Below are 21,101 nucleotides of genomic sequence, written 5' to 3'. Positions count from 1 at the left end.
TTAAAAATTAGTATAAATATAAATTAATTTTTTTTATTGAATCATATAAAAGGTTAACGAATCCAAAATCTAAATAAATATAATTTATTAATTTATAAATTATAGAGGAATTTCGTGATATCCTCTTATTTATTGTGTTAATAAAATTTATTATTTTATAAATAATTTTTAATATATGTTTAGAATATATAATACAAATTTATTATTGTAAAATCTTATTAAGAATCATAAGACATCATAAAATCTAATATATTAGTAATATTAAATGTTATATTTTAATAAAAAATTTATTTATTATATATCTTTAAATATATGTCAAAAGATATTAAATATAATATGAAATAAAAATATATAGATTTATTATCTTTAAAATATAAAATAATTTAAAAAATTGTAAGAATAAAGAAAGAGAAGAGTGATAATTATTTGTTAAACAGAAAGTTGAATAGCAATGGTGTCCGTCATGTTGAGCAGACAAGCACATTGGTTGACCATAACAACACAGCTGGGTGGCCCTTGAAAGATTCTCCAAATGCTAATCTGAATCAACCAAACCGTTTTCTTTCGCAATCTCAAAGTCAAATCTTCTTCTGAACAAAGCAATGATATAGATATCATTGATGCGGCGTTAGTGGTAGCTACTTGTTCTTGTTGGCGATTTGTGAAAGTGGAAAAAGAAAAGAGTGAGTGAATATTGACTCATAAAAATGGCGTTGGGAAGAAAAGGGTGTGAGGAAGTGGCGAATTGGAAGCCTCTGTTCCTCACGATTTACACTGTTGTCATCATTGGCATCGTCGTTTCCTCATTCTACGTCTTCTCTGCCATATACTCATCTAAGCCTCCCTCTGTTCAATCTTCTGCCTGGCTCTCTTCCCTTTCGAGTACGTTAGATTCTTTCATCTTATTCTTCAAATTTTCAATTATTATTATTGTTATTGCTATGTTCTTTAGATAATGATATTTGCCTTTTATTTCAAGTTACAGAGGAGACATAAGTTATGAAGCATTAGATATATACTTTATTTTTGTTAGAGAAGAAAAATTGAGAGTTATTTATTAATTGTGATGTGAACTGTATCAACAATGTAATGGTGGTGCCAATGCATTATAGATTTAAAATCTTCTAGCATTGAGTTTATTGTATTATTTGTGAGTTGGGTTTGGATCTTAGTTGAACATGACTTTTCAGATGAGGATTCTCGTGTTAGGGATCAAACGCTTAATGTTTCTGGGTCAGCAATGGTGAATAGAGTGCCAGCTCCTACCCCAGGGCTGCAAAATGAATGGCCAAAGTCTATATGGGATGCTCCACCATCCAATAAAAGGATGCCAACTTTGAAGGATTTTCGACTTACGAAAGCTTTGGTTGAGAAAAGGGTGAAAGATAATGTTGTGATAGTTACCTTTGGTAACTATGCATTCAGGGATTTTATTCTGACATGGACTAAAGGATTGACAGATCTGGGGCTTTCTAATTTCCTTGTTGGTGAGCAGTGTCATTTAACTCTCCTATCTTGTTCTACCTATCATGTATTGTTTAGATATGCAGTGGTGTCTTGCTAGAAAATGTTTATACAGTATTTTGTAGCTTTAATTGTTTTATTTTTGAAACATACCTTTTAGGTGCATTGGATACCAAGTTATTGGAGGCGCTGTATTGGAAAGGGGTGCCGGTTTTTGACATGGGCAGCCATTTTAGCTCTGTAGATGTTGGTTGGGGGTCTCCAACATTTCATAAAATGGGAAGAGAAAAAGTTGTTCTGATAGACTCAATACTGCCTTTCGGTTTCGAGCTGTTGATGTGTGATACTGACATGGTTTGGTTAAAGGTGATCCTTTTTTTGTGCATGTTTTCTTGAGTCAATCTGTTTAATGATTCTTGTGCTTAGTTTTTTTTTTATTATTATATTCATGATCTAGAAAAAGCAGTAAAATTCTATTTGGTAGGATGTTTTCTTTCTCTACCTCTATGCAATAAAGTTATCAGATATTTTGTTCTGTTGTGTCCAGCTTGTTAAAGCAATTAAATTCACTAATCCTCTCTAGTGTAACATTTGTCTTTATATTTTCCCGTGTCCGTTATCTGTTACGTTCATGTTGCACAATGATCTTTTGTCAGTTTGTGCACATCTTTTGCATTGTCTCCAAGCCAATAATGTGATTGTTATGAGATATATGTTATTCCTAATTCATATGTTCAATTATTTAATTGTGAAACAGAACCCACTTCCATATCTTGCTCGTTATCCAGAAGCAGATATTTTAACTTCAAGCGATCAAGTTATACCAACTGTTGTTGATGATAGTTTGGAAATTTGGCAAGAAGGTGAATGTTATACAATGATGAAAACTTTGTCAATATTTTCATTGTACTTAGCATCTTTATTTTCTGTACACACCATATTTATGACATATATAGAACTTTCAAGCCATCATTTGCAGGGTAAGTGACAGGTTTGGACATGAAAAGCTGCCTCATTGGATGATAGTCATATTTTATGTCAAATAATAAAGCACTTTTTAGGCATTAGTTTAGAAGCTAACAATTTTTTTTTTTTCATTAAACCTTTGATAGAATCTGAAGGTTTTTTATTCTGTAATTGGTCTTTGCTTACGTAATAAAAACAAAATTAATCTTATGGTAATTCACTTCCTGTAGCACACTCTTTGGCATTAGTTAAGAAATTAAATGGCATAATCTGAAGCAAGTTCTACTTTCCCTGATTATATTGTGTTCAAACTTCAAATCACAGTAACCATTTCATTGCTCTTATTACATTTGTTTTGCACATTGTTTCACTTGTTTAATTGTTTCTTAAGAAGGTATATTGATGTTCTTGTCTATCATCTGAAATAGTTAGCGGCGCCTACAACATAGGAATTTTCCATTGGAGACCTACTGAGTCTGCACTAAAATTGGCAAAGCAATGGAAAGAAATGCTTTTAGCTGATGACAAGATATGGGATCAGAATGGGTTTAATGATATGATTCACAGACAGTTGGGACCATCTGTTGACGATGACAGTGGACTTGTTTATGCTTTTGATGGAAATTTGAAGATGGGAATTTTGCCTGCAAGTATCTTCTGTAGTGGACATACATACTTTGTGCAGGTAGGATCTATTAAATTAAAATTTTCAACTGTTTGAAATCTTTTCTTCTAATTTTTTATTTATTTACCATTGTTATACACTTATGCAAATGCAATTAACTGTCTGGAGGAATCCTGATTGGACAAGAGAAATAAATGTATAATTGTTTGATGTAAAAATATTTGTATATTATAATTGCAGGCTATGTACCAGCAACTAAGGTTGGAGCCATATGCAGTGCACACAACATTCCAATATGGAGGCACTGAAGGAAAGCGCCACAGACTGCGAGAAGCCATGCTCTTCCATGATCCACCAGAATACTATAATCCTCCTGGTAATTAGTTTCTGTTTCTTGCTTAATGTGGGCAAGCTGACCATTTACTTAATTTTACTTATTTTAATAAGCTTGTGCAAATACACATATTTTGCTCTTTGCATGTTACTTACACCTTGCATTGAGAGATTTCTATTTTTTCCATTAAAGCTAGTGTCATAATATGCTGCGAAAATTTAAAAGTTATACATTTTAACATGTTAGTGGAACTTAACTTTTAGAGGAACTTTTGCAGGTGGTTTCTTGTCATTTAAGCCATATATTCCAAAAAGCTTGTTGCTAAGTGGTGAGCATAATGTTGAATCGCATTTTGCTCTTGTTAATTATCAAGTATGTACGTATCAACCTAATTCTTCATGACTACATTTTAAGGGAAATTATGATTTTTCATCTTGTAAAATTTGTTGCACATGAATTTTGTCAGATTAAACAGATTAGGACAGCACTTGCTATTGCATCCCTTTTGAACAGAACCCTGGTAAGAACTAGTTTCTGGGATCATACATACTTATTGTATATTATGTTATATTTTTTAATGTCTCATCATCAACCCTCTTAACTGCCATGGTGAGCATCCCCTGTTAATTAACATTTGTCCCTACTTGTTCCATGAAAACCTGAAATAAATTGTATGATTATTCTTTTTGATTCAGAAATGTTATCAGAGAGGGGTAGAATAGGGATTGTGGGCAAGGAGGCTGTTAAGGAAGTTCTAATGGAATGAATGACGTGGATGAATGAGGGGGGAGGGGGTGGCGGCCATAGGAACAGCTTCATTGCTTCCTGCATTAGCAATACTTATTTCTTTCTGATATTTCCAGCTATTTCCGTGTACTATCAGGAATATCCCCTGACTTTGCTTACCATACAATAATAAGTATATTCAGTTCCTATCATATCCCTACAATACAAAATATATTGTCTTTACATGTTGAAATGATTTGAGTTGAAATATTTATTTTTTATAAGACAGTTTTAATTAAATTTACAGCTTGGGGCCTTGGGCAGGTGATTTAGCTCCTTTGGGTGTGCTTATTTTAAGATTGATGGCTTCACTTTTTTGTAGTATATTTTAACTAAATTTTTTTATCTTAGAGTGGGTTCTTTGTGTATATTTAGGTCATGCCTCCACTATGGTGCAGGATTGATAGGTTATGGTATCCCCATCCTGGTATATTGGAGGGGTCTATGACTAGACAACCTTTTCGCTGTCCTTTGGACCATGTATTTGAGGTATTTTCTTTTTAAGTGATTCCTTATTATTTTTACTGTTCGTTTATCAATTAGATCTGAAAGATTAAATACATGACTCATTACTTTTGGTTTGAAGGTGGGAATGGCAATTCTCCCTTTTGACTGGGTATCAATGCATGAATTGCCTCATTTAGTGCTATAGATTTGGAAAATTTTCCTCCATTCCTATGGGGACACAGAAAAAAAATCCCTTGAAATAGATATAAGTATGGGGATGAGGATCATATCTCCCGTCCAGTGACGACTTTTGTAAATTGAGAGTGATGAAGTTATCCTTAATTTTTATATGCGTGCGTGTGTGTGATTTTTTAGCTTTTCCTTAATAATTAATTTATAAATATACTTTTAATTTTTCTAATACAACTTGGCATATTAACATATATTTCACAATTTTTAAATTCATTAAACAATACTTAAATTTCTTGAATATCCTTTTTATCTTTTTTAGTTTTTTTACACTTTACATTTATTTTACAATATTGAGGAGCCTGGAATGTGTGATCAAAACCTTTCTCTTTATATATAGACTTGGTTTAGGGCTGGATCATTTCAAGGAGCACACAAGAAATGGACCTAGAATGGACTCAAAAGTCCATTTGAAGTTTCCTTTGAACTAAATATCCCATCGCCCTACTCATTACTCATGCAATTTCTTTTAATAAAATCGTATAAAATCACTCTGGCTGTTTTATTCATGTCTAAACATGCTTTTACCTCAACAATGTACTTAAAAATAAAATATGAAGTGCTATGTTTTTTCTTTAATTTTTATAAGGTTTTTAGAATTGTGTACATCAATTATGGTATGTAATATTTAATATCTAAGTATGTTCTCTTCCTCATCTTTTCTCCCTTGTTTACTTAATTACAACATTTTATGAATCCTTCCATATTCTGCTATGGAAATATGTTATTGTAGATTAATGTCATGTTGGAAAAACTCCCAGAAGAAGAGTTTGGCCCTGAAATAGATATTAGAGAGTACTCAATACTTGATAATCCCTCTCTGCCGTCAGAGGTGAATTAAATTTCAATTAAATCCAATTTCCAATCACGATTCTCATTTCTTGGTTTATGTTATTTTAAACTTTTTTGCCTTGGTTCTTGAGTTCAGGTGACACGATCGTGGCTTGATGTTCAGCTTTGTAAAGATTGTGATGCATCAAATGATACCATGGTTGGGAGAGTACTTAAATTCCCAAAGCATAGCAGTGAAGAAACGGTATTTGATTATTTATCTATCCATTTAATGCTTATTTCTGTTCAGCCCTATTACCTTCACTGATGTGGTTATTTTTCTATACCTGGAACCTAATCTTTATTATTATACCAAGTTAATTTGTAATCTTTCATGAAAGAGCTGGTTAAAATCTCACTTAGAAAACTGTGGTTGGAGAAATGTTAGGAGGTGCTTGCTACAGTACTCCTAAACTTAAGGAGGAATTGAATACTCTCTCTAGATTGAAGGTTGTAATTTCTTTAATATCTTAAAAATTAAAAGGTATTTACATCCAAATAAATCACTAATCCCATTATTTATTGATATAAAATTAACGGTCATAATTATTCTGTGTAAGAGAGCATGAAATACTCTCTCATTTTACAGAGTACCGTAGAACTTACCATGTTAGGAACTTTGGTTTTCAAGTTGGAAGTTTCAAAAAATAACTTATGTGAATTTGAAAATTCATGTTATTTGCTGGAAGTTTGAAAGTTTTATCATCTGTACACTATATGAAAAGCTTTGTTTTTTTTTTCTCTTTTTGGGGTCTTCAGAATGTGATAGTTGATTAACTGACAATAATTTAACATGGTTATTTCTACCTGCATTTGCAGTTTACAAAAGTATTCTCATCATTCAAGGATGTAAAAGTCATCAAGTTCTCTTCAGTGCAAGATGCTTTCACAGGTTTCACTAACAAGGCAAGGATATTTTGCTATTCCCATTTGAAATTTTGCTTTTTGAATTGAGTTAGCATCACACATACAAATAAACTACTGTTAATTATCATGTGCTGATGCCATGCATTTCTTTTAAAGGAAAAGCAAGATAAATTCAGAAATCGCGTTAAGCGGTATGTGGGCACATGGTGCTGCGTGCCGGATCACACTCCTGGGCACATATATTATGACATGTACTGGGATGAGAAACCAGGATGGAAAGCAATTCCTCCTCAAACTTCTAAGGATGATCATCCACCTTGGTGAGACCAACTTAGATTTATATTTGTTATAACTCTACAATGGATGAGGGAATAAGAGACATGAATCCAAATGTGATTTAGCTTTCAAGTGATTGTCAAGACCGAGATTGTATACTTAAAGTGATGAATCTGTGTCCATATTGAGGATGTAAGACATTTATAGGGATTAGACAATTGGTTCTTGTGTAACAATTAAGAAATTTTTTGTTTTGTAAAATGTTACTAGTATTGAAACCAAGGGAAATTGAAATCCACCATTTCTTAGAAGAGGGTGCACTTTTTGGTCTTTGATGTCTTGGTTGATATTGTATTACCTGTAATTATATACTGGAAACATTCAAATGCATCACTCATTTCTTCCGTATTTTATTTCGAACAAGATAAGTGATGTTTGATATTCTGCTGCCCGCTGACACTTGCTTTAGTTATCTGATTGGTTGGTGGACAAGCACCTTAACTAGTTAGTACTTGTTTCTCACTAAGATATAACGTAGATCACAAACAACATAATATACGTGATAATTGCCTAATATTGTATATTTTTATATAAAACATTGGTTTTATTATATCATAATATAACATAGAAAGACAAGAGGTCACATTATACTTAAAGGCAAAGATGAGGCTTTATTAAGAGCATGTTTGGGAGGATATTTTAACTAAAAGTTTATTTTGTTAGATGAAATGATTGTTTATAAAAACAACTTTGTTCAGTAAGATAATTGAAATAAGTAGTTATATTTCCTCCAGATTTTTAAATTATCTTGGAACTCTATACTCTCAGTGTATCTCTATAATTATCCGTGCAAGAACTTTATAGTAGCAATTTGCACTAAAACTTGTCCATATGAATACTTAGTAGTGATCTTTGCACTGAAACTTATCCATATGAAAACTTAAAAGTAGCAGTTTTCTCTGAATTCTTTTAATCCACATATATTCGTCACTCTTTCATAGCACACATTTTCTTTCTCTTTTAATGACATACACAACTTCAAATCCACATACATAATCTCATACATCATTTTCATTTTTATAATTCCCTTTCACACACAATCAATTTCATACTTTCTCAGCAATTCTCAAATATTCACACCAATTCCTTTCATTACTTTTCACTAATAATACATTTTCTTTCATCTCTTTTTCATCATTCAGTTAAATAAAGTGTGTCTAAGGTCACACACATCCAGGCTTAGTCCATTTCACATATGCATAATAAAATACATTTCATCATTCAAGAATAATCAAACACTCTTCATTAATCTTATAAAAACAACCCAAAATTCTCATTCTCAAATATTCACATCATACAAATCATACATTGACATCAAATCACATATCACAAATACATTGCCAGAGATCACAGTCTCTAGGTTTTAATAAAAATCATCTATCCTAGAGTTTAAAATTTCCTATTTTCATTCTCCAATACTTATTTTATTCACATAGATGATAATCAATAGTAAATCATAAAACTTCTTAAAACACTGTTTGTTCATAACTATTACTATAAAATTCTATTTTAAGGTAATTTTTAAATTAAACCATAGGTTTTTCGTGCCAAAAATCTATTTTTATCATTATTTATACTTTCAAGAAAATACTTTAGATTTACTATTCAAAAGAGTTTTTCAAGCTAAAATATAAAAATAAACTTAGGGTTTAGGATCAACTCCTTTTACCTGAAAATGGGTCTTTCACAATAGAGATAGAAGTTGATGTCTTTAACACCAAGTTCTTCTTGAGATCCACAAGATAGTTGCAAAGTGGTGATGGAAGATGTTGTCCAAAAGACCAAGATCTCCCTAAGCATTACCAAATATAATAACTTGTAAGAAGGAAGAAAATGAAGGAATAGAAATAAGATTAGAAGATCAATCTCTAAGAAACTTACTTGAAATTAAGAGGAAGAGATATCTAAGCTCAAATTTGAAAGAGATTTGGAATTCAAAGGTGTTTTCTCTGAGAAAGAGAAATGGGAGAACAAAGAAAGAGATGAGAATTGTTTCTTGGTTTGAGATATGTGTTTTAGAAGGCCAAATTCACTTAAATATCCCTTTTTCTAAAGGATTCTCGCTTGAGCGAGGGTTTTTCAAGTGAGAGTATTTTCTCTTGAGCAAAAACACGGTATAGAGCTACCCATCTCTGTTGTGAATTTTCGCTCGAGCGATATATTTCTCTTGCTTGAGCAAGAATATAGGTGAGGAAATCTAGTCCTTTTTCGCTTAAGTGAGAAATTTTAGTTTGAGCTAAAACCACTTTTTCAAAAATAATATTTTTTTAGGAAAATATTCCATTTTGGTAACAAGGAAATGCAAATAAAGATTGGAATGTTACAACTCTCTCACCTTTTTAGGAATTTCACCCTCGAAATCCACTTATTACCTGTCTTATTCTATATAATCTTCTAGATTTTTAAAGTTTTATCGATTCCAATAGTGGATGAAATCTTTCTGAATACAAGATTCCTATTTTGGAACACTAAAGACTTTCTGCATTAGTTGTAGTGGCTCTTCTAGCATTCTTGTGATGCTTTTGTCTTTTCTTTAATTATCTTGATTGGTTCTTTATGATTCTTCCAATATCATGTGCTTCAATTTCTCTACTTGAGAAATGCACATCCTGTCTTTAAAGTTGATGAGTCAGGTAGCACCACAATAAAGCTCCATATCTTTGCCTTTTTCCTTCTCTCATACCATATCTTACAAATATTGGTCTCCTTATTGGGCATCTGTAACTTGCACTAGGAAGTTGTTACTAATCCTTGAAGACTCCAAAAGTAGACTCTTACATCACATTTCTAATGCTAAGTTCAAATCTTTGAACTTTGCTATTAATTGACATTTCTTCACCATATAGCCAAATTGTGCAACGATTTCCTATTTAATACAACAACTACAATGTTTGCTTTATCAAGATGGTATAACCACTTGAAGTTGGAATTCATCATAAGCTCCATCTACCAATCACATCCCATATTTAACTTTCTCTTATCGTATAATTGTTTCAAACTTTGGTGATCGTTGAACACTTCAAATCTTATTCCTTAGAGATAGTTCCTATAGATCTTTGGTGCGAACACCACTGTTGCTACTTCCAAAACATGCATCAAGTAAATTACTTCATATAGCTTAACCTATGATAAATCCAGATTTTGATAGGTTTTTAGTTAGTTTTCTATAATCTTTTTAATAGAAAAGTGTATTTTGAAAGATAAAAACCTCATAAAAAAATATGTGTTCAATAAATTCCATTTTTACTTTTAGTAACTCAATTTGTTTGGATTTCATAGAGTTCTTATACAAATTTTGTTGTTCAATTAGTTTTGCAGGAAATTCTAAGGAGAAACACATGATTTGGAAGCTTTAAGAGGTCAAAGGGGTCCAGTGTAATCACTTTGAGTGCAAAAAGTGGACATTTTAAAGGTCTAAAATTCAATTGAAAACTGGGCGTAACTACTTTTAATACAAAAACTAAGCATTTCAGAGACTTATGGAGTGCAGTATGGTGCGCATAGCTATTTTCTCCATCAAAAGTGATCACTTTAAAGGCTTTTAAACAGAATGCATGTTGTGCGTATCACTCTTGGCAATAAAAGTGAAGGTTTCTGAGCTTCTAGGAAGAGGTATGTTGTGTGTGATCACTTTGAGAGGTGAAATTGATCACTTGGGAAGCACATTTTTGAGTAATGGTTGCACGTAAACACTTTTGCTACCTAAAATGAGTGTTCCAACACCTGAATGTTGAAGAAGATCATGTGTGTAATCACTTTCAGCACCAAAAGTGAGTGTTTCAGAATGTTGTCTAGAGAAATATCCTACACGTAAACACTTTCAATGTAGAAAGTGAGTATTCCAAAAAGTTGTCAATACAAAAGAGCTTGGCGTAAACACTCTTGGCACCAATAGTGATCATGCCATAAGTGCAGTAAACTTATAAAAAGTGAGAAGCTCAGAATTTTTAGGATTTTTCTCATTTTTTCTTTTTCACACTCTTAGAGAGAACGAGAGAGAGAGGATTGGGGACGAATTTCAAAGCTCAAACCTAGAGGAATTAGGCTTAAGACTTGTATTCATGGAGACTTTCTGCACTTTCTCTTTAACTCTTTTTTTTTTTCTCTTTCTTTTAGGAACATGTTCTAATTTGTTTTGGTTAGGAATTGATGGATCCAATTTTGACATTGTAAATTAATTATGGATCTGAGTGCTAGGTCTTTGATTGTATTAAACATTTAATTCTTTCCTTAATGCAATTCTTGGATGAACAATTCAATTAAATTGAACTTGAGAATTTTTATCAATGGAAGTTAAGTTAATTTTTCATATCTAAATTGAATGTTAAGGTTATTTATATCTTAGGAATAAACATTCATGATCTTGTGATCTCTTAATTTCTAATGCCTAATGCAATATTTGATTGATTTACACATAAGGAATTAAGGTAGTTAATTGAACATTAGGATCATTAAGTCAATAAATTAAACTTTGATTATCTTAGTGAAATTGATCATCAATCAATTAAAGAACTTAGAGTTTAGATCACATTCAGTTTTACAATTTAAAAAGAGGTGAAATTAACCTTAACTTCATTATGTAATTCTAAATAATAAAAAATATAATAAATGACGTGGCATGCCACGTGGTACCACGTAAGAGTGCTAAGTTGACTCTCTATCAGTTAGCTCAGCACTTAATGAAAGAGAGTTGATGGCAGAGAGTATATCCCAACTTCTTAACTTTTCAATGACTAAATCCTAACTTCTCAACTTTTCAAGGACTAAATCTTAACAAAAAAAGTTATAGGGACTTATCGCAAACTGTGCTAACTTTATAGAGACCTAAGACATAATTAAGCCAATAATTAATTAGGATTAAAATAACATAACTTCTAACAATAAACTAATTGAAAAGAACCTAGAGCATATGATTTCACCTTTACAATTTTTTATGTTTTCTTTTAGATTAATTCTAATTTTAATTTTCTTATAACTGTTAACCACTCATAATAAATCTATTAACACCTAAAAATGGTTATGCAATGTTAATTGTCTTTTTCTTAAGCTATTACCCCCAATGTTTATGCAAGGTAAGAAAAGAAAAATTATAAAGAGCTTATAAGTTGTTAATTTAAAAACGATTGAAAGAGAATAATTAAGTTTGATTCACTTAATCCTTTGTCTAGTTTTATCTTATAGATTCATTACTTATATGTGATACGGTCACCTACACTATAATTAATTATGGTATATTTAAGAGTTGTTAACTTCAAACATATAAATATAGTACAATAGGATAAACACCAATCAAGAAAGGAAACATGAAATTATCATTAATCATAAAGATTCCAGAAAGTCATGCAAAAGATTCACCATATCCCTAGTTATGAATATAATATAATAGAAAACCAACATAACAATAAATAAATTCATAATTATTCAAAAAGTTAATGTAAACTAGATGATTCTCTAACAAAGAAAAGATGAAAATAGCTCTTGCTCTTAAGACGCGCTTCCAAAGCTCCAATGATCGTCAATAATTGGCCAACATCAAGATTGAAAATGTAAAAAGGTGAGAGGTGTATAAAAGATGTTAGAGAGGTGTGAAAGATATCAAAGTCGTCCCTTGGGTTCCTTTTATTAGGTTTCAAAACTCTAATATGTTTTCATGGTTGAACTTCTCGCAGGTAAGCACGATTGTGCAAGGTCATAAGCAAAGTAACTATAAAAATGATATAGATAAAAAAAATCATTAATCGTTTATCAAAAAATTTTATTTTAATATTTAATATATTTTTAATATAAATAAATATTAACTATAAAATTTTTATCTTCAAATATTTGATTTATTTGAACATTTATATGCATAATTAATGTAACCTCCTTATTTTATTTATACGATTAGTTGAATAATTTAAACAAAAGAAAGGAAATAAAGACAACTTATTTATATTTATAATACTAGAATTTGACAAAAATTTAAAACTTTCACTTTTATTATTACTTAGTTCACAAATCATGTAATTATTTGAAATTATAAAAGACAAATGTCTAACAATTCATTTAAATTTCAATATAAATTTACACTAGGACTGTAGGAAAATATACATATAATAACTTTAATAATGTACAAGATTTTAATAATTACAAACTGTGATTCTAAAATACTTTAGGACTTGTATACATAATTTATAAAAGAGTCAAAATAACTTAAGTCCTAATAAGCAGTTATCTCTAAACCAAAAAATTGAGGATAATTCTATTCATCGTCTCCAAACCAACCCTCTATCTTTGCCAATTCCTCTGGAGTCAGGTCTTCTTATCCAATATCTCTAGTGTTAGCCACGACCTCAGTACCTATCTCTTGCTCGAAGATAAACCGGGTGGATTTTCCCATGCAATCATGATCAAGGAAGGGGTATGCATAGTTCACTGTGTTTGGCGTTTGGATTGTTTCTCAATATGTGTACTAGTTGAGTGTATGGCAAATCTTACCGCAAACAGGGTACTTAAAGGGAATACTATAGTCTATATTTATTTTTAAAGTACATATATTACCTGGTTCATCAATAATTGTTCGTGGACAAGTGTACCAGTCAAAAAGTAATAAAAAGGTTTTCAAAAAGAGTTCTCAAGTTATCATCCCACAGAGATTATTTTCAAGTATCAAGAATACCTTAATTCAATTGTTTAAACACAAAAGGAGTGTGATAAATTAAAAATAAGACTTAATATTAACAATTAATTGAAGCAAAAAATAATGCAACGTATGAGAGAAATCGAATGGGATGAGTCTAGGACTTATGGTTTCACCTATTATACTTCTTTATGTTCTAATTATTTAAACCTCAGTATTGGTATCCGAATATTTGCCAACCACTCATACTAGTTCTATTAACACTCAATGATCATGCAATATTAATATTCTTTTCCTGAACAATCACTCCCAATGATCGTGCAAGGCAAATGGTTGATAAAGCATAAAGACCTTATTTTTGTTAATTCAATAACGGTTGAAAGAGAGGAATTAAGTGTGATTAACCTAACTCTTTATCTCGTTTTATCTTATAGTTCCATTAATTACACGTGGTATGATCGCCTACGATGCAACAAATTATGATATGTTAAAGGTGATCAATTCTTAACATGCACAATATGATTCAATAGGATAAAAGCCAAACATTAAAAGAAAATTAATACCGATAGTAAAAGTAAAAATCACACAAAGTATGCATTAGGATCCCCCATAGTCGTAGCTATGGATTTAGTTATTCATAATGAAAAACATAATGAACCAATCCATAAAACACAAAGGAGAATGCTAACAAGAAAAACCTAAAAGGGAAAAAAGATGAAAAGAATTCTTGTTCTCCAAGGAGGTGCTCAATCACTCGCTTCGACTCCAAAGGAGTTTGTCGTCTTTGCTAATGATCTTCAATAACTCTCAACGATAAAGTGAGTCAGAACTAAGAAAGAGAAATAAAGTGTGTAGAGAATGGTGTAGAAACGTGTGTTAAGTGTGGAGCATAAGGCCTCTTTATATAGATGGGCCCTGAGTTCCTAGTCAGTTGAGCTTTATCTTTTCAAATAAGTTTTATCCACAATCAGAATCCCAACTAAAAAATCACTCCAAATCTTCATATATAAATCTTTATCTAAGTTTAAATTTTAAATTCAATATTCAAATGCATATTCACATAACACGGCAAAGAGCTAAAATTATCTAATTTTTATCCAGAATATCTCCATAATACATTAATAACAACTTCTAGCTAAACTGCAACAATTAATAGCATAATTATTGTAAATATATATAAAATAAGGTTTAAGTGTATAAATATAAGTCATAAAATATATCAAAATATGGACATATCGTTAATATCTACAATAAACTTACAGTGGCAGAACCTCTGTCATTATCTAATTTCATTTCTCCTCATGTCATAAATTTGTCACTTTCATAATCGCATAATTTTGTTCTTTTCTTTTTTTATTTTATTCAATTCTATGTTTTATATCATACATCAATTAACAACGCCGAAGGTCAGACACTTCAGACGCATCCAAAACATACATATTCAATACAATATATAATTCAAGTCATCAAAAACAAAGAAAAACACACTTCATCAAATTAACTAAGTCATCAATAGTTTCATTCAAACGCATATTTTCAAACAAAGAGAAACCATTTACATGTACTTTAAATATTTTCAATAAATCATACAAAATCATACTATTACACCCTCATGCATACAAAAATACATCATGTTTTCAATAATGGAATAGAGTTCTCCTTATCTCAAAGAGATGGTTTTCGTGAAGAGTTTCGTGGAAGAGATCGTCTAAAAGACCAAAATCTTTCTAAGCATCACAAAAGAAAGTACTTTGAGAAAGGAGAAAGCAGACGAAACAAAGGAGAGATTGAAGAGTTTAGCTCTGAGAAACTTACTTGAGATTAAGTAGAACAGATGTTTGAGTTCAAATTCGGGAAGAATTTGGAGCTCAGAGGGTTTTCTCTGGGATTAAGGGAAGAGAGAGTTCAAAGGAAAAATTAGAAAATGTTTCTTAGATTGTAATGCAAGTTTTAAGACTGGAAATTTCTTAAACACCCCTCTAAACTAGCGAGTTCTTGCTTGAGCGAAATCATTCTCGCGTAAACGAGGAAACCAGACAAAAATTTTCTTAATTTTTTTTTATATTCTCGCCCGAGTGAGAATGGGTTTAGAAAGCTTTTCATTTTTTCTGCGACTCATTGCTTGGGCAAGTCATTTCTTACTTGAGTGAGAGGACAGTTGAGACAATATTATCTTTTTTTCACTTGAGCAAGACTTATCTTACTTGAGCAAGAATGTTTGGTTCATAATACTCTGTCTAGTTTGAGTGAGATATATCTCGCCTAAGCAAAACATCTTATAGAAATTCACACTTTAAAATTTCTATTTTGAAAAAATACAATAATAATAAAAATAACAAAAATAAAAGTGTTACAATTAATATCACATTACTGATAATTGAATTGATAAAATACAATACAATGATTATAAAAATTAATAAGCAAAGTAACTTTTACACTCTAAGAATAACTTATCCCTCCCATAATCAATGTTATTATATCAAATAAAATTATATAGATAAATTTTAAATTAAAAAATATATTATAAAAATTTTAAATATATTTTAATATTAAATTAAAAATTAAACATTAAAAAAAAACATTCATTCAATTTAAAAATTCAACGTCGCCGAACACTCATTTAATGTCCAATATAGAAAGAATACTTAAGTCAAATTTAATAACTAAGTACTCCCAATTGAAAAAGTTTATAAAACATTCACTGAAAAATATTTATTTAAAAATGTATACTTCCAAATTATATATAAAGATTTTGATAAACTTAGACTAAATATCCTTAAAAATAAATATAAATAAAATATTTTTAAAAAGTCCTCATTTAAATAAATGATAATAAATAAATTATATTAAAGTACTAATAATAATATTTTAATTAATTTAATAAAAATTATATTTTTTATAATTATTTTAATAAAATTATAATTTTAATATTTAATATTAGATATAATTTTAATAATTTAATAAATCACCCCATTTCTCCCGATTTTGGGTGATTTTTGTTCATAATTTGTTTTTTCTTTAAATTTTTTCCTATCTTTTATCTTCATTTCTCTCTCCTAATTATTTTATTTTATTTTTAAAATACATCTATCAAAACACATTCTTAAAATTATTTTATCCTTACAATATTAATTAATGTTTATTTTAGTTTCTATAAAAAGTATTTTTATTCAATATATAAATTTATAAATAATTTAAAATCAGATTTATAAATAATTTAAAATCAGATTTAAAATTAATTTTAAATCAAATCTAAATTTTAAAATTTAATTTTAAACTAGTTTTGAAAAAATAAATAAATTATTTTAAAATTTAATTCATATAATTGAATTTAAAATAGATTTATATTAATTTTGTGTAAATTCAATCCATATAATTAGATTTAAAATAAATTTAGATTAGTTTTGCACATGTCCATTTCTAGTTGAGATGAATGGGAATGAAATTATGAATAGAAAGTCTCCCAGTCGCAAAAAAGTTTTTTGAACTAAGTTGACCGAAAAAAAAAAAAAAAACACCGATGAATAGCCAAAAAGATGGTATTCAGTAATAGTAATTTAAGACAATGTTAAAAAAGAATGATGAATAAAAAAAGTGTTAAGAATTAGAGACTAAAATATGAAAATGAAATAAGTCAGTGCGCTATCTTATAGGTGTATATCTTAGACGATGTATAACTTCAAAGACTAAATTAATGAAATAAAAAATTATCAATGACATTTTATAATTTCAAAGAATAAAATATCTCTTACTCGTATTGTCATCTATAAATAATAAGACTTAATTGGTTGAATATTTGTCCATGACGGTTTTGCTAACAATTTGTTCTATTCAACAATCTTTGTTCACATGGGCTCCGTGAAATTCGGAGGACATGAAAAAGAGATCGATACAGCTTTCAGTTGTGCAACATCTTATGCTATATATATAAACTGAGGCAAAACAAACATTATATACTCCTAATGCAAAACAGAATAGCGCATGATCTAGTTGTGTTTTGCTCAATTTCTAGAATCTACACTGAATCCTTTATCTTTGATAATGCTCAAAAGTATCGAGGTAGCAAAAAGGAAAGAAATGAAAAAACAAGAACAGGAAAAAGGATTCAAGTATGATAGATTCGCATCATACAGAGTATGGTTTATTTATAAAGCAACAAGCACCACGCAGAAGAGCAACATATAGAGTCACAGTTGCATATTCATTCCTCACTTCCACTTCTTGCCGAATCCATGCTTGCCAAATTTTCCATGCTTGAACTTTCCATGCTTTCCATGCTTGAACTTGCCATGCCCGTGCTTGAATTTTCCATGTGGCATGTGACCACCACCATATCCATAGTAGCCATGGGCTCCATGGGAGCCATGGGAGCCATGAGAGCCATGGGAAAGATGGTGAGCACCATAAGCAGCAGCAGCTGCGGCAGCACCTCCAGCAAGCATTGCTCCCATTCCACCATGCCCATGTCCGTGAGATCCTGGTGATTACAGCACAGAATTTAGCAACTTCCAAGGATATCGGAGCATATCAGAAAGCAGAAAAGTTATCAATTAGCCTATGCAATCAACTGATAAAAATCAGAACCTTCAACAAGTACAAACTGATTTCATATATAATAGAACAGAGAACAGCCATATCATACAGACATAAAAAGTTAATGCTTACAGGAGGGGGAAAATGTCAAGAGAAGACATTCACAATTCTAATTACCACATCACAGTCAATCATTTTAAGATCATGAAATGTTTTCCGGTTTTGCTAACCATGCCCTTGAGGCAGCGGTTAAGAATTGAAAGTAAAAAGATTTTATTGAAAATCATGTTGGGATTCAATGAAAATCATGAGCTGAAGTGCATTAATTATATATTTTAACAAAAAATTTATACTTTTGATTCCCTAACCGTGCATTGTTTAGCACTTGTGGATGTTTCTAAGCTAAAACAATTCCAAATTACTGTCTCCTTCAATGTTTCTCCTTTAAAAAAACAAAGTCTCAGCAAAGAAAAAAACGGAGAAATTGACAACAAGGAGAAAGCATGATTTCAATTTAAGGGACAACAGAGGAGAAAAAAACCAGAACACAGGTAATTTAAATCTTATGCTGAATGTAATTTGCAATATATATAAGCATATATGGTGTGATTAAGTAGACACTATTTCAACAAAGTTAATTAATAGTAATACTAGTAAGCAGGCAGCTTCACAAATTTTACAGCTACAATGGAATTCAGAATTCAATCTGTCAAGTGATTGTAATAACCAGTATCTTAAAAAGGTAAAAATGTAAAAAACAATTAAAAGGAAACAAACCTGGTGCATGTGGAGCAGATGGACCAGGATAGCCAGCTGGAGGGTAACCGGCTGGAGGGTAACCAGATGGTGGGTAACCAGAAGGAGGGTAGGCACCAGGAGGATACCCAGCTGGTGGATAGCCTTGTGAGGGTGGGTACCCTTGATGTGGAGGGTATGCCCCAGGTGGTGGTGGGTAACCCCCAGGTGGGTACCCATGTCCACCACCAGCTACCCCATGAGCAAGCTGTGAAAATATTCCTTTGTCAGATTCATCATGCTTGTCTTTTCCACCTCCCATCTTTCAAAACCAAGACCCTGATGATTAGAAACTCAGAATCAGGAATTGATATAACACAAATTAGATAAAAGCAAAGAAACAAAAAACAGGAAATTTCCAAATCCAAGCTATCATGCTAAAGTTCAAACTTCGCTATATTTATGTCATTAGTGAAATAATGTTGCATGCAAATAACTAAAACTAAAATTCAGTGTTGAACAAACTGTGATTGAAGATCTCAGACAGAAAAACTTTGGCGATCTCTGGAGGAACCATCATAACATCCAAGCATGTAAAAATCAAGGCACTACGTAACACCGTTGTATAATTTCAAGGATTTGACACGTTAAAAAAATAATATGTAAAACGTAAGGATGCTAAAAAATTGATCATGGTGAACAATTAGGGAACTCACCGATTTGAATTTGCTAAATAAGATGTAGTAATCGAGAAATTGCAATAGAAACGGAGGAACAAAAGAGAATTGGGGATCTAGTTTATGCTTTAAAGAGGTAGCCTTTTGTGGCTTTGTATTGGGGATTGACTCGGAAGATTGGGCTCGAGAACAAGAAACGCGTTACGCCTACGCGTCATTGACGCGGGCAATTGTCGTTTTAGCCGAGTGCCACGTGGAAGATCCTAATTGCACAATGCCACATCTTCTTGATTATTTCAACAAAGGTATTTTTATGAGCTTACCAAGTTTCATTTTTTGCCCTTTTTCTTAGCCAGGAGGTTGCCTTATGTTGCAAGAAAATAGCCCCCTTTTTTTTTAATTGGGTTTAGTATTTGGAAAAAAATCATTTAAAAATAAATTTTCCACGGCAATGCAATTTTTTGCCTTTTGGATATGGAGAATCTGGTTCTAATTAAGATTGGGCAGGAAAAGAAAATGTACTGAATGGCCAGAAGACTTCAACATTTTCTTTTAATTCAATTTCCACGGCAATACAATTTCTTATGTTTATTTATTTTATATTTTAATATATAAAATAAATATTAATTAAAATAAATGCATTTATTTTTTTATAAATATGAAAATGTTTAATTTTTATTTAATAATTAAAAATATTTATAAAAATAAAAGATAATATAATTAAAAACTATTCTCATAAGATTCAATTGGAGCTACATCCCGATGCCTCTCTATGAATAAATCGAACTATAAATTCATCAAGAAGCTTACGAAATCACCATATGATCTTAGTAATACTTTCTAATCATTATTCTTAATGTAAAATATTCGACTTGCGATAAAAGGAAATGGTCTTGTAACACGCAAAGCAAAACAACCTTTTTTTCCCCTTCTTATTATTATTTATAAAATTACTTACAATCTATAAAATATAAAATAACTATTACAATATTAAAAAATTTTCATATAGTAAATGATATATGTTTTTTCAACTGGGAGAAATTATTTAATTAGGATTAATATTTGGAAATTAAAATAAAATATATTATCCCGGCTATGCTATCTCATTTGAAGAATCCGGTTCCATTCCATTTAAGATAAGAAAGTAAAAAATAGTGAATGGCCAGAAAACTTCAATAGTTTTGATTCTATCAAAAGAAAAGCAGCCCCAATGTCACTATAAAAAAGTGTTCTATTTTTATTTATTTTTAATATCTTTTAAGATTGTAATATTTTTAATAATATAAATATTAAATGAAAGTATACATACAATAAATTTTAAAATATAAAAAATGCTTAATATTCTCTTAATTTAATATTTAAGAAAATTATAAAAAATAGATAATTAAAAGTAGGCTTGATTAGCTTTTTAATCTTATAAAAATAGTATTCCTTATAATTAATTCTTAAAAAGAATTTGTTAGGGTTTAGTCTCTAAATTTTTTAAATTGTTTAGAATCAATTCTTAAGTATTGTTAAGTGATAAGTTTGACAGTAAAATTTTGGGTCATCATTATCATATTATTTAATTATTTTAATATTTTATTATTAAAATGTTACAAAAAAGTTTTAAAATTTTTATTTATTTTTTGC

The 21,101-nt window shown here is 30.4% G+C and overlaps 2 protein-coding genes across 3 annotated transcripts; one reads left to right on the top strand and one right to left on the bottom strand.

The window, feature by feature from the left end:
* Positions 1–471: 471 nt before the first annotated feature.
* LOC113857655 (arabinosyltransferase XEG113-like) lies at positions 472–7,158 on the top strand. The gene is made up of 13 exons (XM_027489750.1): positions 472–882; positions 1,191–1,487; positions 1,625–1,830; positions 2,222–2,327; positions 2,859–3,115; positions 3,296–3,431; positions 3,667–3,761; positions 3,856–3,909; positions 4,551–4,664; positions 5,605–5,703; positions 5,800–5,907; positions 6,522–6,608; positions 6,726–7,158. Exons 1-13 carry the CDS (start codon positions 708–710, stop codon positions 6,891–6,893), a joined length of 1,902 nt encoding a protein of 633 aa, XP_027345551.1. The 5' UTR covers positions 472–707; the 3' UTR covers positions 6,894–7,158.
* A 10,382-nt stretch (positions 7,159–17,540) lies between these two features.
* Positions 17,541–19,665, bottom strand: LOC113857656 (glycine-rich protein A3). Of its 2 annotated transcripts, XM_027489751.1 has the most exons (3): positions 19,509–19,665; positions 18,835–19,131; positions 17,541–18,001 (listed from the first exon to the last, which is right to left on the bottom strand). In XM_027489751.1, exons 2-3 carry the CDS (start codon positions 19,112–19,114, stop codon positions 17,733–17,735), a joined length of 549 nt encoding a protein of 182 aa, XP_027345552.1. In that variant the 5' UTR covers positions 19,115–19,131; positions 19,509–19,665; the 3' UTR covers positions 17,541–17,732. The 2 variants fall into 2 exon arrangements, with proteins under 2 accessions (XP_027345552.1, XP_027345553.1); XM_027489752.1 differs by having other exon boundaries at positions 18,835–19,622.
* Positions 19,666–21,101: the final 1,436 nt, after the last annotated feature.

The sequence above is a fragment of the Abrus precatorius genome, unplaced genomic scaffold (assembly GCF_003935025.1).
Source record: "Abrus precatorius isolate BTA unplaced genomic scaffold, Abrus_2018 Scaffold2, whole genome shotgun sequence".
NCBI lineage: Eukaryota > Viridiplantae > Streptophyta > Magnoliopsida > Fabales > Fabaceae > Abrus > Abrus precatorius.
The sequence above is the reverse complement of the archived record's forward strand: the minus strand, read 5'-3'. Positions and strand labels throughout refer to the sequence as shown.